The sequence below is a fragment of the Tursiops truncatus genome, chromosome 4, assembly GCF_011762595.2.
Source record: "Tursiops truncatus isolate mTurTru1 chromosome 4, mTurTru1.mat.Y, whole genome shotgun sequence".
Lineage (NCBI taxonomy): Eukaryota > Metazoa > Chordata > Mammalia > Artiodactyla > Delphinidae > Tursiops > Tursiops truncatus.
The window spans coordinates 7,387,367-7,412,674 of NC_047037.1; the positions used below are offsets into that span (position 1 = coordinate 7,387,367).

The 25,308-nt window shown below is 36.9% G+C and overlaps 1 protein-coding gene across 1 annotated transcript in view; it reads right to left on the reverse strand.

The window, feature by feature from the left end:
• Positions 1–25,308, reverse strand: part of KCNH8 (potassium voltage-gated channel subfamily H member 8) — a 386,943-nt gene that overhangs the window by 117,368 nt on the left and 244,267 nt on the right. Inside the window, exons 6-7 of the mRNA XM_019934429.3 lie at positions 10,452–10,609; positions 5,172–5,379 (exon numbers count right to left, since the gene is read on the reverse strand). Of these exons, the coding sequence (XP_019789988.2) occupies positions 5,172–5,379; positions 10,452–10,609 (366 nt within the window). The remainder of the gene's footprint in view (positions 1–5,171; positions 5,380–10,451; positions 10,610–25,308) is intronic.

Sequence of the window (25,308 nt, forward strand, 5' to 3'; positions counted from 1 at the left end):
AGTGTAGTTGACTTACAGCGTTGTGTTAGTTTCAGTTGTACAGCAAAGTGATTCAGTTTATATATATATATATATATATATATATATATATTCAGTAACATATACATATATATATATATATTCTTTTTCAGATTCCTTTCCCTTATAGGTTATTACAAAATATTGAGTATAGTTTCCTGTGCTCATGCAAAGCCATCCAACACATTTTTAGCTAGGTATTTATTGAAGTCTTCTTATAGAAATGTTCTGAAACATTTCTTCACAGTGAAAACAAAATTTTAAATTTAAAAGCCACGCTTAGACTTGAAGCACTATGTCTAAATTCCATAAAAGTTTATTATATCCCAACAAGCATGTAGGGTAGATGTTGAACCTCTCCCCTATATTAGTTTTGAAGGGAAAATATCCTATTTGTATGCAATTACGAGGCTATGTGAAAATTACTTATTTTCAGAGGCTGACTCGAATAGAAAGTTTGGGCAGATATATTATTTTGAAGATACGTGTAAAAAAGTATATAATAACTTATGGAGCACTGTGCCTAAACTTGAAGGCAACACTTTTAAAGCCATTACTTAATACTCTTCCCATATAAGATGATAAGTGTCACTAGTCCCAGGTCATAGTACTTTCTTTATTAGAAGTAACTGTCTTAATAAAATAGTAATGATGGTAACAATAGCTCCTATTAATTGAGCAGTTACTAGGTGGCGGGCACAGTGCTAAATGCTTCACCGAGATTGCCTACTTTAATACTGGTGACCCCAGTGAGGTACGCACTATTATTAGGGCCACTTTACAGATATTGAAAAAGAAACAGAGCAAAACATCTCCCCCTGCCTCCTGGGGTTCTATATTCAAAGGATCGCTGCTCGAGAGAGAATTTTAAGCCTTGCTGTAGCCTTAGATGAAGCCCAAACTCTAAAGCTTAGCCTGAATTGTCTTTAAAGATCTGGACCCTGACTACCTACCTCTTTAGCCTCATCACCTCACTACCATCCCCCGCTTCACCCTTAATGCTGGTTCTAGTGAAAGGCTTCATACAGTCCTGCCCCTGCTGTGACACACACCCGTTCCTCAGCATCCTTAGAGACAAGACTATTCATTCTTCTTTAAAACTCAGCTCAACTTGGAAATGCCTCTGCTGATAACCTGTTAGATTTAGTTGCCTGCCCTCTATGCAGGTTCTTGCTACAGAACATACCGCACTGCCATATATCCGTTGAATTATTTGTCTTTTTTTCTTACTGGACTTTAAGTGCCATGGCATTAAGTATATTATTTTTTTCTTCTTTATTTTATTGGAGTATAGTTGATTTACAATGTTGTGTTAGTTTCAGGTGTACAGCAAAGTGATTCAGTTAAATATACGTTAAATAAATATTATATTAAATATATATATATTCAGTTAAATATATATATTTAATCTTTTTCAGATTCTTTTCCCTTATAGATTATTATAAGATATTGAGTAGAGTTCCCTGTGCTATAAGTAGGTCCTTGTTGCTTATCTATTTTATATATAGGAGTGTGTCTATGTTAATCCCAAACTCCTAATTTAAGTATATAATTTGTTTTGGTATCTCCAGTGCCCAACACAGGACCAAGCATGCAGTGGGCACTCAAAAAATATTTTTTGAATAAATGGCCAAATCTTAAGTTACCACCCTATTTGTTCTTTCTATCTTCCTGCTGGAAAGAATTTGCTAAATAACCATTCCCTATTATATCATAATGCTCAAAATTATGAGACGGACTTCTACACAAGGAGTTAGGGAATCTAGATTCTTGTCCCATGATTGTCATTTAGTAATGAAAAGACCTTGAAGACTGATTCATTCAACAATTTTCTTTTTACGCATTTGCCATGCACCAGGAACTGTACACCACAGTGAGGAAGCTCACTGCAATGAACAATCAAATACAAGTGGACACAAGTGACAAAAGCCCCTTCCACCAGAAAGCTTGTATAACCTAGAGTTGGATTTCTCATCATAAAATCAAAGAGCTGGACTAAGGTCCTTCCAGGCCTAAAATTCCATGAAACAATAAGCCAAATCTCAAATTCCTTAAAATATAATATAGGAACACATAAGAATATGAAATAAAATAGAACACCAGGCAAATCAGTTCATAACTTGCCTCTGATACAATTAATCTAGGAGTATTAATTCTTCCTTACAAAAATAGATATATTATAGAGAAGTGACATTATGAAACATTTTTTAAAGGTTAACTTTGGTTTGGTCTCACGCAAAATATTTGAACTCTCTCTAGTTGTAAGTACAATAGCATGCCTGTCAAGGGCAAAAAGGGAAAAAAATCATTTCAAGGAAATTAACAACGATGAGAAAGGAAGATCCATTTTATTCCTTGGGAAGATGAATCTGTTCTGTACATCTAATGTTAGTCAGAGCATAAAGAACAATATGTTCTCTAATCAAGTTTTATGTGTGTGATGAATTTTTTGATTCATGGTAATTGGACCAGAAAAGGTAAAGCATATTATTAGTGGACAAATTACATAGTAAAAACTAAATTAGTCCAGACTCTCAGCTGCTTCATTACAAAATTAGGTAGGGAAGGTCATAATTATTTAATTTGTGTCCAAATCTCAGCTGGAGAATGTTCCAAACGAACAAATGATCCAAGTAATTTTAGGCGAAGGGAAAGTCCTTGTAGCCAAGCTTAAAAACCCAATATTGACAAACATAATTAGCATGCTACCTTCCTGACCATATCCCTAGAGGTGTTTGGACAGGAAATCTAATCCTCTAAAGATAAATGTTCTGTTATTTTTTATCATAACTGAGTAAACCATATCAATTCCTTGACATGCTATGATCATAGGATGTCCTTCCTGACACGTCCCTCAAATTTGTTGACATTGGATGATTGATTGCTTCTGCTGGTTAACATGGGCACTGAGCTATGATAGAAAATAGATACACAATATTAAACTCACAAAACTGGGTTTGTTCTTCTATTAAAGTCATAAATCATGGATTCTGAAAGAGCCTTTCAAGTTACATAGTGAGTTTTCTCATGTTGCAGATGAGGAAACTGAGGCCCAGACAGGTGAACAAAATTACTGCAAATCTCACAGTTGGCAGGTGTTGGAGCCATGATGCAAGGAGAGATCCATCGCCCCCCAGCCCAATGTTCTTCCCATCATTTTATTTTGCCAATAGTTAGCTCTCTTTGTGAGCTAACTTCCAGCTTACAAGCTCCCATACATGACACTGGCTTATATCACCAGGACAAAGAGTAGGCGTGGTAGGGGGCAATGCAGATGAAGTTCAGGGGGTTGGCTTCTTTTTTCTTGGAAAACAAATACCTCTGCCTATCTGTGGGAAGAAAAACATCAGCTAGTTTGTCAGTCTGCAGCAGGACTGGTATGTTGGAAATGAAACACAAAGCTTTCCTCCTCTAACTAAATTTGACAGCGTGCATAAGCTGAATCTCCCCATCTGGAGACTCTCAGACTAGACAAGCCTTACAAATTAATATGTGTGTATAGGTCTGGGGCCTGAAGGAAATGAGGTCAGGTCCGAAAAGGAATCAGGTGGCTGATGGCCACAAATCAGAACTTTAACATGGATTCACAGCAAAGGGAGGAGACTTCATGCTGTAATTCACTGAAAAGCATTAGGACCATGCTAGGGTCTGTGATGAGGAAGCCGGAGGACAAAGGTATAAAGAGGGAAATGATACTGAAGGACAGAAAATGTTTTCATCCAAGTACAATCCAGACTTTGATCCTTCTTTTAATCAAATCTTCTCTTTCCCCATCTCCTTCTCTCTCTCTCTCTCTCTCTCTCACACAGACACACACACACACACACACACACACACCTCATGTTCTCTTTATGCAGGATATTTGTGCTCTCATTCTACAGTCTTATTTCTCTCTTTACTTTGTTCCTGAGGATGGAGGTTTACAGCAATGCATAGGAAAAGTGCTTTGATAAGGAAGATAAAACAATTCAGGATGCATTAGTTTCTTTGTGTACCTCAAGGACAAAATTGAGATGTGTAGGAGCATTTTTAAGAACGTAGACAGGAGACTCACTCCCTTGAACCCACTTTCTTAAGGTCCCCAGCTCATTCTCCAAAGATGTCCTTTAAGGCTTTGTACATGCCCTATGGTGAGAAAGTGGCATTTAGTAAGAGTCCACCCAGGGATGTTCCAAATGCACTCTGTCATTAAAGTGCTGATATAAGAAGTTAGAGCATTTTTTCTCTTGAGAATCTCTATGGCTTTATCCCTGGGCAAAGGTCTGAGCTTCTTTCAAAAGTCCAAGATTGATTTTCGGAGGAGAAGATAAGTGAAGGATTTTCTAGCTAACCAGGAAACATATTCTCTGATTAAATGTCAGATTAAGAAGAAAAAATACCCTACATAAGGTACTATGACAATTCTCTAAAAAGAAAGACTGTGAGAATGCAGATATTTTAGGATAGAGGGTTATAGCCTTCAGAATTTTCATTTTTTTAGAAAGTTCTTGTGGTTGATATAAGTTTAAAAATGTGTTCATGTGCAGAACATTTCAGATTCATTTATGCAGAATTATGTAACACTTGAAACAACTCCCTTAAATTCCCATGGATTATGCGGACACAAAACTTTACAAATTATATTTGTAAATATCCTTTCTTCTGTATCATCACAAGTTCTCAAAGTATACTAAATGTGGAAATCAGTATGATAGTGCTGTCTCTCTTTTTTTAGGAGAAAATAGTAGAGATATCCTTTTTATTATTCACTTGCCACCTCAAATACAAGTGATCATTTTCTTATGATTTAAAAATATTGTAATGACTGGCCAGTTCCCAATGATTTATTGTTACTAGCCCTCCATTGGATATGCTAAGATAAGATCACACATTACTTATCTAAACACTTCTACAGACGCGCTGGGCATTTTTAAAAGTTCACCCATTGAGAACTTAACCCAATTCTCTTTGAAAAAAATGCAAGGTTGTTCCAGAAAACTTTCTTAAAAGAAATTACGTGTACCATGGACCCTCTCCACACACCCCCAAAAACGATGAAACAAATCAACAGTCAGAAGACATATATTTATAGCCTCATCTTTCACCTCCTCCAAATTCTAGACAATCCTCTTTTTCACTTAAAAATGGAAAATGCGACAAATGTAAGCCCTTACCAACTTCCCACTTCAGAAGGCTGTTGTCTTCCATCTCCATTTTTCCAATGACATACCAGATACATGCCATCCAGTGTGCAAGAAGGGCAAACATGGACATGAGCAGAGTCAGGACGATTGTGCTGTGTTGGGAATAACGGTCCAACTTCTGCAGGAGACGCAGAAGACGCAGCAGCCGGACGGTCTTCAGGAGATGCACGAGAGACACCTGCGTGGGAAAACAGAGCCACACTGCTTGGCTCACGGAGTCATTACATCCACAACAGTCACTTCATCTACAGCCACTCTGGGAAGTTCTTGAAATTAAGCATAATCGGGATTCCAACACTGTGACCATTTTATGACCATTTCTATGTCGTTTCCTGATATATTATATCGGAAATTGATAAGATAAAAGATGATAAGGCAATTTAATTTCTTTGAGTGAATAATTATCTTCCTTAATTAAGATGTATCTTTTTTTCTCTACCTATATGACTGAAGATAATTTTATATATTCTGATATACAACTGAAACACATTATGGGATCGGGATTGAATAGATGTCTCCACCCCTTTCTTTTAATTTCTTTCAATTCCACTTCCCCTTCTCCATGTAAGGCAGCTGCGTTATAACAAAACTTTGTATAGACTGAAGTAAAACCCTGTAAAGTGGTAGCAAAAGTAACTTAGGTTTCTTATTTTTAAATAGTGAGACCTAGAAACTTGAGTAAGATCTGCTCACAAATACCAGTAGCACCTCCTGCTTCATGTGCTTTGCTATCGTCCTTCTAACATTATCAATAGACAAAGAAAACATTTGCCTGGAGCACATACATTCTGTGCTTTCTGTTAAACAAACATGCTTAGGGAACCAAAATCAAATGGAACAAAATTTTGGAAAAACCTTTTAGATGCTGCCTCTGTATGAACTAGAACAACAGACTTGTAGTGAAGGAGTTAGTTTCTTGACTTTAGGGCTCAACTGAAAAATGTGAACCATTGGTGTCCACCAGAAAGGTCAAGGTCACTATTACAACACATGCGGTGCACTAATATACACTCTTTTTAATACCTTCCAAGAGAAAAGAAAAGTTAAATAAAACATTAACTCATATGCAAATAGAATCTGACAAGTTCCTTGACCTATTCTAATTTGGGGGGTGAACCATAAATAGAGGGTAAGGAAGTGGTTTGTATGACTATACCTAAGCATCATTTTTCCTTTACAGGCAGAATCATAAACAAGGGCAGCATCTTTTGAGAGTCTGCCTTTATAATTATCTGGAGTCAACTGACTTCTAATTTCTCCCTCCTCCAGCCATCTTCCCTTATCTCCAAGAAAAATGTACCTAGAGCAGTGCCTGACACATAGGAAGTGCTCAGTAAATTTGTGTTAAATGAGTGAACGGATAAGCTATTATGTGAAAATGCAAAACACTCCAGGCTCACTATAACAATAGATATTCAATAAAAGTGTCTTCCACTGTAATCTTGTGAATTATTCTATGCTGAAATATAAAAACATCATAAGGATGGGAATTCCCTGGCGGTCCAGTGGTTAGGACTCCACGCTTCCACGGCAGCGGGCCTGGGTTCGATCCCTGGTCAGGCAACTAAGATCCTGCAAGGTGTGGTGTGGCAAAAAAAAATCGTAAGGTCAGTTGAGGAAGTTGCCAGGTAGCTGTGGTCTTTTATTCCTTTTTGTGGGTCTTCTGGGTAGAGGTTTACTTTCTTCTCCTTCATACTCACGTTCTCATCTATCATTTCTCCAGCTGATTGTAAGTCAGATGCAGTTTCTACTTTGTGGCTTAGAGGAATTACTAGGGTGAAATTTATTTTATAGGTAGGTGAATTTGATAGATAACAATTTTGTAAGTAAAGTGAATCCTGGAGCAGAACTCTCAAATGGAGGATACCATCTGCTATGGACTGAATTGTGTTCCTGCAAATTTCATATGTTGAAGCCCTAACCCCCAGTGTGACGGTATTTGAGATGGGGTCTTTGGGAAGTAATTTGGTTTAGAGGGGGTCATGAGGGTGGGGTCCTCAAGATGGGATTAATGCCTCTATAAGAATAGACCACAGCACCCTCTCTCTTGTTCGCCACCCACCCCAATCTCTCGCTCCCTCCCCTCGCTGTATGAGGGCCACGTGAGGACGCGGAAAGAAGACAGCTGTCTACAAGCCAGGAAGAGAGCCCTCACCAAGAATCAAACTGGCTGAAAGCTTGATCTTGGACTTCCCAGCTATCAGGAGAGTGAGAAATAAATTCCCGTTGTTGAAGCCATCCAGTTTATGATATTTTCTTATAGCTGCCTGAGTAGACTAACACACCATCTGAATATAGAGTACTGATGCAGGCAAGCTCCCCATTTTCTCTGGCCAGAAAGGGGATGTTTGAGGGAAGAATGTGAGGCTGCCCTTACGTGAGAACAATAGTCATTTACAAAAATAAGGGACATGAGCCTGGGAGTCCAGGATGAGGCAGCTCTGGTGATTTCGCTGTCACTTAAAAAAATTTGTATTTATTCCTATCTGAGTCCAAAACCTCCGGCTATAAAATGTGAATTTTGGCTCTTGATGAATGATAGAAGAAAGAGGCATATTTGATTTTGATGGAAATATATCATCTGAAAAAGAGAAAGGAACTTCTTACTCTTGGGATGCTGCTCTGAATTTGTCATTGATAAGAATTATAAGCACCTTGTAGACAGGTGCAAGACAGTGAATGATGCATTCATCAAAAACCTCTATCAAACTGCAGTTTCCCCTATTACCAAGTGGACATAACCACCTCCTGGCTATCCACTAGGGAAGAAAAAGGAGAAAGAAAAAAGTTAATTACCGTACTGAGGTCCTTCTAGGTATTAGACACTTGGCAAGGTATTTTATAGAAAAGGTTCCTTTTTAGGCTACTCAGAAACCCTGCAGGAATTTTTACGATTTTAGGCCTATTCTGATGTTAACTTTCCCAAGAAGCCACTCAGATGGTAAGTGATAAAACTTGGATTCACATTTTTGCCTTTTTACTCTCATTCTTTGTCTCATTCACAATTTTACTTTCTTTGTCTCATTCACAATCTTACCTCTCGTCATGCCTTTCATCGTGACTTATACACAGTAAGTTTTAATAAGTAAATGTGTGAGCTGCATGTAAAACATTTGCCATCAGCAATTGTGGGCACAGCCAAAGCTGAAGCATGCAGTACATTTTTGATGGTTGCCATGCATTTTAGAATGTCATCTATGGAGATGCACTAACTGGACCCACTTTAGACCTGGAAAATCAGCCCCTTTGTTATTTTATTTGTTTGTTCCTGCTCTTCTTTTTGTAATCTGTGTAGTATAACAGTAGCATAACTTATGAACTTTTCCTTATAACTTATGCTTTCCTGGGAAGTAAATGTAATATTTTGAACAAGCTTTTCTATTCAAATCGAATATTTCATACTGACTAATATATTGGGAGGAATAACAAATCTATATGCCAATTGTTAAATGATCATAAGCTCACCCTTGTGAAAAGCAGAAAGATTATCACTGATAATAGAGAGAGATTCCTTACTTCCTTCCTCTTTTTCTTTCTTTCTGATATAGATGTTGATCTATAACTTCAAATCTTTATAAAGGATTTGTGTTGTATTTCACAAGTGAGAACGAAGAAGGGTAGCAGAAGCACAGTGAAAATGTACAAGTATTTAAAATTCATCAAATTATGAGAATTAGACTTTTTCAAAATTATTTACTCGTGTTAATTTTAGGCAATGGAAATTTTAATCATATCTAAACATTTTACTTATTTTTTATTTTATAGACTTTATAGTACATGATATGTATATGTTTAAAATTATCCTATTTATTCAGTGCCCAAAGAGAAATGGAATATAAAAAATGATTATTAGTATTTAGTAGCAGAGCAAGTTAATTTACAGCAGTCTATGAAACACCATTTATTTAACAATTCTCCAGGATAATTTGGAAAATTTTTCTTATCATTTTATGAATTATCTACTTCTTCAGGATATTTTTTGGCAGTCTTGCAAAAGCCTTGTTTTAAGTCATTACACTTTCATTATAGTATACTTATCTAGTCAAATTCAATCTTAAAAAGCACTTTAAAAAGCTTGGATAACAATCCACTTTAGCACTGATTGATATTATATACTAGATTTTCCCCAGAGCTTTCCCTTCAGCTGAGTTATAAACCTCTTAACAATGTTGACACTCTCAACTTCCCAACTTAAAAAAAATTGAAAGAAAAAGAAAAATACTATTATGCAGGCAATTAACAAATGCACAAATCTGTACTATGTAGTCAGGAGTTTAGTTCAGTCTTCGTTCTGAAGTCAGTAATGATTGTATTTGAAACATTGATCACTTTGTTTAATATTGAAAACTATGCTATTAAATTCTTGATAGAGAATATAATTTCTATGGGGAGAGGTTTGTCAACTGAGTAGGAAATATGTTTAATTTGAACTAACGTCTAGTAAATTTTTGCCTGCTAAAATTGGTTACTCTGGCAGCAAATTGTATTACTGGTCCAAAAATTCTCTTATACCTTCCTAAAAGGGAACACTTAATGCTTTTAAGAGTGTCAATCATTAAATAGTAAAAATAGCTATGACTACAAGAGGGCATACTTTCTTTCCTGTAAGAAATCTGAGAATAAAAGCTTTAGATGAAGAAAGAGGAGAAGTTACAAATACCAATAAAAATTCAAGAGGATGCTTGGTTTACGTTGGTCATTTTATCGTTTAGATTTTTGCTCAATCCAACATTTTTACAGGGACTTCTAAGAAGTAGTTGAATTCTATTTTAATTTCAACCTATCTATCTTGATAGGTCTTCTGTTTGTTTTGCCAATGAATAATGAAATATTCAAAAGGTAGCGAGTAAAAGTCATAAAAGTAGAAGAAATCTTCAAACTCTCCACCAAATTCTTGAGGGAAGTATCTGGCTCAGTAACATAAAGTAATGCTTCTATTCCTGCAGATGGTTTCCTTATCAAAGGATTTGTTTAGTGAGTCAATTTGATGATAAATTCAAGCTTTTAATATCCTGGTTCTAGGTATTTAAATGATTAGAAATGGGTAATACAAATTTCAAAAAGGAAGTAACTCCTTTAATTGGAGAATCTGGCCTGCATATCATTGGTGACATTGGCCTCTTTATTAAAAAGGGCACAAAATCCTGGACATACAAATTGCGACAAACATTTAAAACCTGAACGTGTGAAAAATAAGCACAGGGGTAAAACCAACCTTCAAAGTCATGTGGAAGGGAGCTATTTACTCACCACTGTGACGTTGAAAGCATACAGGAGGTCAAAAGGCAGGGCAGCAATTAAATCAATGATGAACCAGGTTGTGACATAGTGGATGCAAATTGATCTTGCTTCGAAGATAACTTGGCCAGACTTGCTGACATAGGTTGTTCGAAAATTTAAAATAATATCTGCTTGAGAAAAAAAGGATAGAGTAAGAGCATTTAGGAGAAAGAGAGAGAGAAGGAAAGAAGGAAAGACAAGGTAAGAAGAGAAGATGGAAGGAAGACAGGCAGGTGGGCGGGGGGGAAGGAAGCGAGGAAGAAAACTATATTAAATTAGACTAACGGTAACCTCTTAACGTACTTTAGATTGACAATACCCAAAATACTCTTCTTGACAGATCCAGCTCAACTCAACAAACAGGTATTGGAGAAAGGTGAAGAAAGTAGTATTTTTTGAGCAGTAATACATTCCAGACTTTGGGCCACATGTTAACGTAATTAAAATAAATAATAATAACAACAATAGGCAACACTTACTGAATGCTCACTGTGTACCAGACATTGTCCTAAGAACTTAGCTTAGATTGTTTCACTTACTCAGAATGTCTTCTACCGTAGACGACGATGGTAACATAGCAGACAGTACATAGTAGGCAGTATTAGCAGAGGCAGAAACTAAGTCTCAGTGGGAAAAGTAACTCATCCACGATCATCTTGCCAACAGTGGCAGAGACGACTCTGAACACAAGTATAATTTGCAGTCCATGTTCTTTTAATTTATTTTTTATCCAGTAGTACTCTATTCCATGTACAAAAGTTTTACTAATCTCCGTATGTTTATGAAACTGATCCTTGCCCTGAAGATGTTTGTATTCACAAAATATCAGAAGTTTCTTCTTTGGATTTCTAGGTTAAACTCCCCATTCCATTTAAATGGAAGATATAATCATTTTCAACCATTCTTTACATCATTCTTTTAATATATTTTTATTTTATGTTTATTTTATATTTGTATTTATTTTATATTTATATTATATTTTACTACCTATTTATCAAACTTTTAACAATATATGACATCCTTGTGAGGGCTGGTCAAAGGACAAAGCCATAGACATGTGGACCATCTAGAGTTCAATCCTGCTGCCTATGAATAAACTTCTCAGAGTCTGTCACATAGTTCTTGGGTTAAATATCATTAAAGCACTGGAAAGGGTTATATTTTCTTTAATTTGTTTTACAGTTGAGTATGACCAAGTTATGGGGAATTTTGGGATTGGTGCATACACGTAACTGTGATGAAGGCTGCTCATTTTCTGCACTGGCAACCCCAACAGAAACATATTTGTCGGTGGGACTTTGGTCTTCGGGAGTGTCATGATTCAGTGACAAAGATCAAAGGAAGGAATTTGGGAAGTAAGTACCCCAAAGAGAATAGGAATTCAAGGAGCTAGGAAACGAATGCTAAGCTCTGAGTTACATAATTTTTAAATGAATTGGAGTACTCTTTACAGCTAATGTAAACCATTGCAAGTACGTGGAATTGTGTCATGTGAGGTTAAGAACTTGTTGGTATCATGATCGTAATGATAATAATAATAAAGATTACAATAATGTGCACTTTACACATTTGTAGATCATGTTTACTTTTCACTTCACATCACATTTGAAGGAGAATTCTAAGATGCCCCCCACCCCCAATTCCCTGCCACCACCCTCACTCTCCTCTGATCTCTTCCCCTTGGGTAAGGGTGGATTCCCTGAGCATGATGAGATATGAAGATGTGATCACATTACATCATAGGGGTAAAGAGAGATGATCTGCGTGGCCTGCCCTCATCAGGTGAGCCCTTTAAAGCCGACCTTTCTCCATCTGGTGTTAAGGGATTGGAAAGCAGTGAGGCATGCTCTTCCTGGCCTGGAAGCAACAACTGCGTATTATGGGGAGGGCCACACGGCCGGGAACGGCGGGCAGCCTCTAATTGCTGAGAATGACCCCTCACTGACATCTCGTGAGAAACGGAGACCTTAGTCCCACAACCATAAAGAAATTTGCTCAACAGCCACATGAGATAGGAAGAGAATCCTGGGCTCCAGAATGGACCACAAGCTGACACCTTGATTTCAACTTTCTGAGGCCCTGAGGAGAGACTTCAGCTAAGGTAGATCTGGACTTCTGACCTATAGAAACTATGAGATAATAAACGGGTATTGTTTTAAGCTGATGTGTTTGCGGTAATTGGCTATGCAGCAATAAAAAAACTAATACAACATTTAGTAAGTCATCTGGTTCTCATTATAGCCTGTGAGATGAGATAATATAGGAATTCTGACAAAACAGATTACTATTACATTAGTATAGATAACACATATGTTCTTAATATGAACACAGTGCTGTTCTACGACCTTTATAATCGTAATCTCATTGACTCCTTACAACAATGCTAAGCGGTAAGTATTTTTATTAGTCCCTTTTACAGATGAGAAAACTGAGGCAGAAAAGACGTCAAGTGATCTGCCCAGGGTCACACATGATGAACTAAACCCCTCAGCTAGTTAGTGAAAAGAGCAAGACATGGATTCAAATCTCTTAAATTCCAATTCTGTGCTTTGGGTTTTGGTGCCTCAACAGAGACCAGTCATATCTCAGATCTGGAAGCAAGTTCTAGGTGACTCAAAAAGAAAACATTAATTGTTCTAGACTATTGTGAATGATCTAACTTATTAAGATGGCATTATTAGAAGTCATTTTTGTCAAAAAATAAAAATATTAAAATACTTCCATTGTGGGCTTCCCTGGCGGCGCAGTGGTTGAGAGTCCACCTGCCGATGCAGGGGACACGGGTTCATGCCCCGGTCTGGGAAAATCCCACATGCCGCGGAGCGGCTGGGCGCGTGAGCCATGGCCGCTGAGCCTGCGCGTCCGGAACCTGTGCTCCGCAACGGGAGAGGCCACAACAGTGAGAGGCCCGCGTACCGCAAAAAACAAAAACAAAAACAAAAACAAACAACAAACTTCCATTGTTAATACTGAGAATATGAAAGGATGAAGCTAGTTGATAAGCCACTCACAAAGGATGAACACAATCCCAAGGTGATTTCCCCTGCAGAGTAAAAGTGCTATCATGGCAAAAAGTACCAATGCATCCCTGAAGTATGGCCACCAAAGGGGGCTGGGAGCTCAGGGGGAATGTTGTGAAGTTGTTAGGGTAGCAGGTGACCTTTTCATTCTTTCTCTTTAACTTTCTAGACTCATGTATTTGTGCATTAGCCGAGTAATTTAACAGCTTAGACCAGCACCTGTTGAAATAAAGCAGTCGATAAGTAGTTCATTATCAAATTGAAGGAATAAATGCCTTTGTGTATTTACTAACTGATCACTAGGTTCTACCACAGATTTTACAGAAAACCCACTGCCACCATCCACATACCTGGGGTGCTCTCCTGAATGGAGGAATGGAAGAAGTGATTGATTGGTCTTTGGTTGATTGATACAGTAAACATTTTTAAAGCTATGTGGTTGACTAAAGAATAAAACAGAGGTGCAGACTTCTGAACAGAAAAGATATTTTCTTGGATGAGTCATTACAAAATATTAGTTTAGAAAGCTTTTTAAAAAATAATCTGTTACTCAATTGAGTTAATTGGATGAAAAGAAGAGAAGATTATTACGTTTAAAAAGAAGTAATGGTAAGACTTTTAAACACAAAGAATGTTAACAGCAAAAGAATAAAATCTATCTTTTAAATTTATGGATACAAATATATTTTTGAAGTACTTGAGTACTTTCAGGTTTATTTTCAGGTAGAAAACCTAGATATGTATTATATTCTAAGATTTCTAGGACTATGGTATCATATAAGGACTGTAGGTTTGAGTGAGTGATGAGTATTATTTTTATTTATTTTTTAACTCTTAAAAATTTTATTGAAGTATAGTCGATTTACAATGTATTATTTTTATTTATTTATTTATTTAAAAAAACCTTTTATTCTATATTGGAGTATAGTTGATTAACAATGTTGTGTTAGTTTCAGGGGTAGGGCAAAGTGATTCAGTTATACATATGCATGTAGCTATTCTTTTTCAAGTTCTTTTCCCATTTGGGTTACTACATAATTATTTTTAGATAGCTGATTTTTTTTAAAAACCTACTTTTGTCATACACATAATAATAGACATAGTTCTGTTGTACTGTGATTTACAAAGCATATTTTCATGTTTATTAGCTTGTGTTGTTCCCATGCCAACTCTCTCAGGTGTACTATCACTGACATTTTACTAATGACTCAGGAGATTTAAGGAAATTGTTTAAAGTCATGAAGATAGTAAGCAAGAGAGAAACAGGACATCTTTTGCAGGCAATTCCATTTTCTTTCCATTATCTTAAAGATTTACTGCACTTTCAAATATATTTTAGGGGCAATACCAATAGGTCAGTGCAGAGAAATGTATTTCCGATTTTAGCCCTTAGATTCATTTCAGCATTGGCAGCGCCCAGGTAAAATCTGGGTCACAGAATTGAATGTGGGGGAATGAACTGTCTTTGATTCTGGAAATATGAGGATTAAGCATCTGTCCAGGGAGAACTGAGAAATCACTCTGTTCTCTCCACTGATAAAGATGTGGTGGCAATGTAAATGTTCCCTTAACGGAAGGGCAGAAATGGGGAGCACACGTTCTTTCAGAGTGAGGGAAACACAGAATAAAATTAGATTGTGACGAGGGAAAAAAGAGCCTCCCAGATCTGGTGTTCCTCATAAAAGAACCATGGGGGTGAAGAGGAGATTCACCAACTATACTGGGTCCAGCTGCTCTTTCCCCTGTAGTTGTCTCACTTCCCATAAAGTTTTACACCTTCAGTGAATTAACTCAGCGACTCACTCAAATGTTGCAGTAAGAATGTGGTCTCCTCCAGACTCTAACCCTAACCTTCCTAAAAGGCAGCAGTATGGTTTTCATTCTGAGATATCTAGAAAGTATAATGTTTTTCAACTTTATGTTGAAAAATACATGAAAATTCATTAATATAGAAATTTTTATATTTAACTTTTCTTGTTAATTCCATTTACTATCAACGTGCACAACTGTCTATAAGCACACATACACACAGTTTGAATCAGGAAAAATATTTCCAAAACTATAATGAATTGAGTCATACGAGTTTAGCACTTAGAAATGTTAATGCCTCACGTATGTGTGTATGCACAAGCAGTCTCTTGTGGCACACGGTGCTGGTATCATGTGAAATGAATAAACAAACAGGGTAATAGAGAATTACCATATATACATACATACATGTGATTTACAGAATTTCAAAAAATTGATCATAATATACCCCACCAAAATGAGGCAGACTATAATTGAATTCTTTTATGATTCAGATCACGCTGAGTTATTTTGCAGGATAATCAGTTTACCTTGCTGTATTTAGGTTTTACACAAGCATGATGAAAATAAAGACAAATAATAGAGAGAGAACTGTACGTGTTTTGTTCTCACATGGTTAAGACCTCCAAAAACAAGTGTTTCATTTCTGTCTCTCACTAAATGGTTATGTATGAGAACTAAAAGGCAAGAAGATTAAAACCAGTTTTTCCAGTTTGATTTCCTTGAGAACTCTGTGATTAGAAAGTACAAAAAAAAAAAAAAGGTTAAATTTGATATGGTACAAATTAGTAGATTTCTTTATTAGCATGCATGCCAGATGGGAAATAATTTTAAAATAATATTGACTTACTTGTTAAAAAGTAAATTAAAATAGAATGGTGCATGAGAGCATATGCACCAAATACAAATAATATCTTCATTTAGCCATTTCTTTACAATTTAATCAATATAGTACAGCGAGGGTGGAGAGAGATTTAACTAAACCAGCTGCCGACTAATATTCTAAAGATACCCAGTCTTTTTCCATGGCTTGTGAGACACTCCTCTGAACACAGTATGATGCCACAGCAAATTTGAGTTGCACGTGTGGGAAGAATGAATAACTGGGGGTTGATTAATGAAGGGGCTTGAGGGACTCAAAATCCTAAGAATGGCTGTAATTGATTGCTAGGATTAGTGGATGAGATTTTCATACCACCTGATCCTTGCTCATCTTGTCAGCATTTGTCCCTCCTGCTTACCTTAAATGAGAAGTTTATGGAAATGAAAGGGCAGCAGACAGAGGGAGAAGCAGCAGTTAAGAGCAATTGCCTGCGGAAGAAAAGGTAAGGCTGAAAGAATGCAACCAGGTGGGTTGGGCGTGGTCGATACCATCACTGATTTCTGTTTTGTACCAGGGTCATGGTGGACTCGTACATTAGTTTTGACCCTCAACGTCAACATCAGATGGAACAGCCCAGAAAAAAAGTCCTTCCATCCCAACTTCTCTTTGAATGGAAGAACCCCATCCATGTCATGCTTCATAAGGATGCGGTCAACAAGGCCTTGAATGCTTCTGGCAATGGTGAGCCCTCTGCCTTTTGCCAGCGCTGTCTTAGTTTGACGCATCCTTCCTACTTTCCTCAAATAGGCGTCTTCCTCCTTCTAACTCCCTCTCCTTGTTTCTAGTTTTGTCATTAGCAGCAAACAGAATATGTTGTACCTTTACATAGTGAGTTGCCCCATCAATTTTTATTTTGAAAAGAAATTTTCAGGTTTTTAACACAATAAAGAAAAGAAAACCATTCACGTAGTTGACTACTGTCCTTTTGGAAGTAAGGTAATGAAACGGTAGCAGACTATGCCATCCTCAGATATGCCACTTTGGAATAAGAATTATTTTGAGCTGAAGGCAACTGAGAAGGAACAGAAGCCAGAAAAGCTCCCTGCCCTCTTCCTAGTTGCCTCAAAGCAGGACATACATTTTCAAAAGTGTCCCCTGCTCTCTTCTCTACCAGGAAAGACAAAAGTTAATCCCCAGATGTAGCCTGTCCAGTGGGAAGACAGTAGCAAATACTCAGCAGTGTTTGCAGAGTTCTCATTATTCCACAGTCTCACCAACACTCGACGTTGTCACACTTAAAAATTTTTGCCAATTGAGTGGTAGTATAATGTTTCTAGTATATATTTACAATTGTTTTTTCTTTTAGTAATGCAGCCTTAGTAAACTGCTGCGGAATCTTAAAAAAAAAACACACACACACAAAGTCTTGCATTACTATTAGTTAAAGTAAACTTTTGCCAAGTTAAATTCCCAAATGTTGTTTTTTTTGTACAGATTGCTCCCAGTTGACCGTTTCTAATTTTTACTGGAAGATCTAAAGCACAGCTATACCTTTCAGCTTTGCAACATCCTTAAGTACTATGAAAATGTGTCAGTTGAGGACCTGTTGTGCTCTTTGCCCTGTGCAGGGCTCTTGGCACTCAAAGATGGACAAGGCATCCAAAAGGAGCATGCCTCTGATGGGGACCATGGACTCCCGTTTTTATTATCTGAAGCCCCATCTGTGAAAATGCTGGCAGGTCAAAGGACACAGCACACATTCCCAGCAGATCTCTAAGAAAACTCCCATTTATTGTCTATAACTATTTTATTATACTGACTTTGTACATTGCTTTCATTTCATTGTATAACATTACCTTCTCAAAAAACTTCCACATAACATGTACACTGGTATGTGTAAAAACGAACAATTTTGGCTCCATATAAGTTATCCACTTTCAGGTGCTGTGTAACTCCAAATTAGATATTGAATTTTGGAATTACTTGATCATTTTTAGTAAAAATAATTTAATGATTCAAAATAAACTACTAAAAAACCATGATTTATGCATACACTACTTAATTATAGAAAGTCTTTTGGCATACTTATCCTGTTTATAGTTGTAGTTTTTGAGTGGTAAAATTTCCAAATTTAACTCCAATAGAAAACATAAGGACTATAGCATCTATAATATTCAGTCATGAAATTTAAAAAAATAATAAAGTCTATTAATTTCATATGAGGTAAATATTAGTTATCCAAGTAACAAAATTTAGAATTCATGAAGACTAAGATAGACAACAAAAGATGTGCTAACGAGAGACCTTCAAGATGGTGGAGGAGTAAGACGTGGAGATCACCCTCCTCCTCACAAATACATCAGAAATACAACTACACGTGGAACAACTCCTACAGAACATCTATTGAATGCTGGCAGAAGACCTCAGACTTCCCAAAAGGCAAGAAACTCCCACATACCTGGTGATGGGGCTGATAGGGTCTTGGTGCTCCAGCTGGTGTCAGGTCTGTGCCTCTGAGGTGGGAGATCTGAGTTCAGGACACTGGTCCACCAGAGACCTCCTGGCTCCACATAATGTCAAATAGAGAAAACTCTCCCAGAGATCTCCATCTCAACGCTAAGACCCAGCTCCACTCAATGACCAGCAAGCTACAGTGCTGGACATCCTATGCCAACCAACTAGCAAGACAGGAACAAAGCCCATCCATTAGCAGAGAGGCTGCCTAAAATCATAATAAGTCCACAGACACCCCAAAACACACCACCAGACGTGGACCTGCCCACCAGAAAAACAAGATCCAGCCTCATGCACCAGAACACAGGCACTAGTCCCCTCCAAAAGGAAGCCTACACAACCTGCTGAACCAACCTTAGCCTCTGGGGGCAGACACCAAAAAGAACGGGAACTACAAACCTGCAGCCTGCCAAAAGGAAACCCCAAACACAGTAAGTTAAGCAAAATGAGAAGACAGAGAAACACACAGCTGATGAAGGAGAAAGGTAAAAACTTACCAGACCAAACAAATGAAGAGGAAATAGGCAGTCTAACTGAAAAAGAATTCAGAGTAATGACACTAAAGATGATCCAAAATCTTGGAAATAGAATGGAGAAAATAAAAGAAACACTTAACAAGGAACTAGAAGAACTAAAGAGCAAATAAACAATGATGAACAGCACAATAAATGAAATTAAAAATTCTTTAGAAGGAATCAATAGCAGAATAACTGAGGCAGAAGAATGGAGAAGTGATTTGGAAGATAAAATAGTGGAATTACTGCAGAGCAGAATAAAGAAAAAAGAATGAAAAGAATTGAGGACAGTCTCAGAGAGCTCTCGGACAACATTAAACACACCAACATTCTAATTATAGGGGTCCCAGAAGAAGAAGAGAAAAAGAAAGGGACTAAGAAAATATTTGAAGAGATTATAGTTGAAAACTTCCCTAATATGGGAAAGGAAAGAGTCAATCAAGTCCAAGAAGTGCAGAGAGTTCCATACAGGATAAATCCAAGGAGAAACACACCAAGACACATATTAATCAAACTATCAAAAATTAAATACAAAGAAAAAATATTAAAAGCATCAAGGGAAAAACAACAAATAACATACAAGGGAATCCCCCTAAGGTTAACAGCTGATCTTTCAGCAGAAACTCTGCAAGCCAGAAGGGAGTGGCAGGCCATATTTAAAGGGATGAAAGGGAAAAACCTACAACGAAGATTACTCTACCCAGCAAGGATCTCATTCAGATTCAACGGAGAAATTAAAACTTTTACACAAAAGCAAAAGATAAGAGAATTCAGCACCACCAAACCAGCTTTACAACAAATGCTAAAGGAACTTCTCTAGGCAGGAAACACAAAAGAAGGAAAAGACCTATAATAACAACCCCCCCAAAATTACAAAAATGGTAATAGGAACATACATATCGATAATTACCTTAAATGCAAATGGAGTAAATGCTCCAACCAAAACACATAGACCGGCTGAATGGATCCAAAAACATGAGCCATATATATATGTCTACAAGATACCCACTTCAAACCTAGGGACACATACAGACTGAAAGTGAGGGGATGGAAAAAGATATTCTATGAAAGTGGAAATCAAAGGAAAGCTGCAGTAGCAATTCTCATATCAGACAAGATAGACTTTAAAATAAAGACTATTACAAGAGACAAAGAAGGACACTACCTAATGATCAAGGGATCAATCTAAGAAGATATAGCAATTGTAAATATCTATGCATCCAACATCAGAGCACCTCAATACATAAGGCAAATGCTAACAGACATAAAAAGGGAAAGTGACAGTAACACAATCATTGTAGGGGACTTTAGCACTCCAATTTCAGCAATGGACAGATTGTCCAATGTGAAAATAAGTAAGGAAACACAAGCTTTAAATGACACATTAAACAAGATGGACTTAAATGATATTTATAGGACATTCCATCCAAATACAATTTCTTCTCAAGTGCTCATGGAACATTCTGCAGGATAGATCATATCCTGGGTCACAAATCAAGCCTTGGTAAATTTAAGAAAATTGAAATCATATCAAGTATCTTTTCCAACCACAACGCTATGAGGCTAGATATAAATTACAGGGAAAAATCTGTAAAAAATAAAAACACATGGAGGCTAAACAGTACACTACTTAATAACCAGAGATCACTGAAGAAATCAAAGGGAAATAAAAAAATACCTAGAGACAAATGACAATGAAAACACGACAACACAAAACCTATGGGATGCAGCAAAAGCAGTTCTAAGAGGGAAGTTTATAGCAATACAATCCTACCTCAGGAAACAAGAAACATCTCAAATAAACAACCTAACCTTACAGCTAAACTAATTAGAGAAAGATGAACAAAAAACCCCCAAAGTTAGCAGAGGGAAAGAAATCATAAAGATCAGATCAGAAATAAATAAAAAAGAAATGAAGGAAACAATAGCAAAGAGCCATAAAACTAAAAGCTGGTTCTTTGAGAAGATAAACAAAATTGATAAACCATTAGCCAGACTCATCAAGAAAAAAAGGGAGAACACACAAATCAATAGAATTAGAAATGAAAAAGGAGAAGTAACAACTGTCACTGCAGAAATACAAAGGATCATGAGAGATTACTGAAAGCAACTATATACCAATAAACTGGACAACCTGGAAGAAATGGACAAATTCTTAGAAAAGCACAACGTTCTGAGACGGAACCAGGAAGAAATAGAACATATAAACAGATCAATCACAAGCACTGAAATTGAGACTGTGATTAAAAATTTTCCAACAAAAAAAAGCTCAGGACCAGATGGCTTCACAGGTGAATTCTATTGAACATTTAGAGAAGAGCTAACATCTATACTTCTCAAACTCATACAAAATATAACAGAGGGAGGAACACTCCCAAACTCATTCTAGGAGGCTACCATAACCCTGATACCAAAACCAGACAAAGATGTCACAAAGAAAGAAAAGTACAGGCCAATATCACTAATCAACATAGATGCAAAAATCCTCAACAAAATACTAGCAAACAGAATCCAACAGCACGTTAAAAGGATCATACACCATGATCAAGTGGGGTTTACCCCAGGAATGCAAGGATTTTTCAATATATGCAAATCAATCAATGTGATACACCATATTAAGAAATTGAAGGAGAAAACCCATATGATCATCTCAATAGATGCAGAGAAAGCTTTCAACAAAATTCAACACCCATTTATGATTAAAAACGTCCAGAAAGCAGGCATAGAGGGAACTTACCTCAACATAATACAGGCCATATATGACAAACCCACAGCCAACATCGTTCTCAGTGGTAAAAAACCGAAACCATTTTCACTAAGATCAGGAACAAAACAAGGCTGTCCACTCGCACCACTATTATTCAACATTGTTTTGGAAGTTTTAGCCACAGCAATCAGAGAAGAAAAAGAAATAAAAGAAATCCAAATTGGAAAAGAAGTAAAGCTGTCACTGTTTGCAGATGACATGATATGATACAGAGAGAATCCTAAAGATACCATCAGAAATCTACTAGAGCTAAGCAATGAATTTGGTAAAGTAGCAGGATACAAAATTAATGCACAGAAATCTCTGGCATTCCTATACACTAATGATGAAAAATCTGAAAGAGAATTTAAGGAAACACTCCCATTTACCATTGCAACGAAAAGAATAAAATACCTAGGAAAAAAAATACCTAAGGAGACAAAAGACCTGTATGCAGAAAACTATAAGACACTGATGAAAGAAATTAAAGATGATAGAAACAGATGGAGAGATACACCATGTTCTTGGATTGGAAGGATCAACAGTGTGAAAATGACTATACTACCCAAAGCAATCTACAGATTCAATGCAATCCCTATCAAATTACCAATGGCATTTTTCATAGAACTAGAACAAAAAATTTCACAATTTGTATGGAAGCACAAAAGACCCTGAATAGCTGAAGCAATCTTGAGAAAGAAAAATGGAGCTGGAGGAATCAGGCTCCTGGACTTCAGACTACACTACAAAGCTACAGTAATCAAGACAATATGGTACTGGCACAAAAACAGAAATAGAGATCAATGGAACATGATTGAAAGCCCAGCGATAAACCCATGCACATATGGTCACCTTATTTTTGAGAAAGGAGGCAGGAATGTGCAGTGGAGAAAGGACAGCCTCTTCAATAAGTGGTGCTGGGAAAACTGGACAGCTACATATAAAAGAATGAAATTAGAACACCCTCTAACACCATACACAAAAATAAACTCAAAATGGATTAAAGACCTAAATGTAAGGCCAGACACTGTCAAACTCTTAGAGGAAAACATAGGCAGAGCATCCTAGGATATATATCACAGCTAGATCCTTTTTACCCACCTCCTAAAGAAATGGAAATAAAAACAAAAATACACAAATGGGACCTAATGAAACTTAAAAGCTTTTGCACAGCAAAGGAAACCATAAACAAGACCAAGAGACAACCCTCAGAATGGGAGAAAATATTAGCAAATGAAGGAACTGACAAAGATTTAGCCTCCAAAATTTACAAGCAGCTCATGCAGCTCAATATCAAAAAAACAAACAACCCTATCCAAAAATGGGCAGAAAACCTAAATAGACATTTCTCCAAAGAAGATATACAGATTGCCAGCAAACACATGAAAGAATGTTCAATATCACTAATCATTAGAGAAATGCAAATCAAAACTACAATGAGGTATCACCTCACATCAGTCAGAATGGCCATCATCAAAAAATCTACAAACAGTAAATGCTGGAGAGGTTGTGGAGAAAAGGGAACCCTCTTGCACTGTTGGTGGGAATGTAAACTGATATAGCCACTATGTAGAACAGTATGGAGGTTCCTTAAAAAACTAAAAATAGAACTACCATACGACCCAGTAATCCTACTACTGGGCATATATGCTGAGAAAACCATAATTCAAAAAGAATCATATACCACAATGTTCATTTCAGCTCTATTTACAATAGCCAGGACGTGGAAGCAACCTAAGTGTCCATCGACAGATGAATGGATAAAGAAGATGTATACAATGGAATATTACTCAGCCATAAAAAGAAATGAAATTGAGTTATTTGTAGTGAGGTGGATGGACCTAGAGTGTGTCATATAGAGTGAAGTAAGACAGAAAGAGAAAAACAAATATCGTATGCCAACACATATATATATGGCATCTAAAAAAAAAAGAAAAGTTTCTGATGAACCTAGGGGCAGGACAGGAATAAAGATGCAGACGTAGAGAATGGGCTTGAGGACACGGGGAGGGGGAAGGGTAAGCTGGGATGAAGTGAGAGTGGCATGGACTTATATACAGTACCAAATGTAAAATAGATACCTAGTGGGAAGCATCCGCATAGCACAGGAAGATCAGCTCCGTGTTTTGTGACCACCTAGAGGGGTGGAATAGGGAGGGTGGGAGGGAGAAGCAAGAGGGAAGAGATATGGGAACATATGTATATGTATAACTGATTCACTTTGTTATACAGCAGAAACTAACACACCATTGTAAAGCAATTATACTCCAATAAAGACGTTAAAAAAAAGTGTTTATATAATTAGTGTTTGCCCCAGTGTGAAATCCAACACATATATCCTCATTAGACAGAAAAATTTTAGATCAAATAATGAGAGATTTTATAGTTGCATAACATTTTACATTTTAATTAGGACTTTCATATTCATTTTCATATTTGAGGAAAAGAATATCCTTAATATTTGTGATAGTCTTTAGTGCTATTTGCCAAATCTTTCTGGCTTTCGACCTCCTGGTATGATTATATTTCCCACCACCTGAAGAGATTAAGCATGTCTCTGTGACTTGCTTTGGCTAAAACTGTGAGAGCAGGAGTATCCTGAAACATTTCTGGGCAAAGTTTTGAGAGCTTGTATGCAGTTCCTCACATTTTCTTCTCCCTGCCTTGATGATCACAGAAGCACGTGACAAGATGGGGCCTCTATCAGCCTGGGATTCCGAGTGACTACAGGGCTCAGAGCTCACAGCTGATTCACAAGCACTTAGTATGAGGGAGGCACAAACCTTCGAGAATCTGAGCTTGCTTGTTACCACAGAAAACTCTTGCCCATCCTGACAGACATTCTTCAAAGGCTATAGAGAAGAGTGGCTCACAGTGAGAATTTGGAGTCAGGGTCCCGGGTGGTAGACCACTGAGCAGGTATTAGTTGTCTTTGCTGTTATTCCTACCAGTAGTGCTATTGCCGTTCTATAGGCTTCAAAAACTGAGAAACAGGGACCATGAATGACTTATCTAAGGTTGCCTGATGTATTCATTCATACTATTATTTTTATTGTTACTTTATAGACAGATAATTATGGCACAAATACTATAATGGTGTTAAAGTGACAATAAAATAATAATAAAAATAATAACAGGTAAATTTATTAAATTCTTGCTATGTGACAGGGCTTAAGTACATATATTAACTATTTTGAAATTCAGGTAATTTTTAGAGTCCTAAAAACTGTAGCATTTTGACTATAGGTTGCCATATGTTCAATTGTTCAACATATTTTAAAATGTCTTATTTCAAGAATTACATATATACTGTAAAGAACACTGGTGTTAAATGGATGGCTTGATGAATTTTCACAAAGTTGACCATCTTTGCCATCAACATGGATAGAGATATAACTAG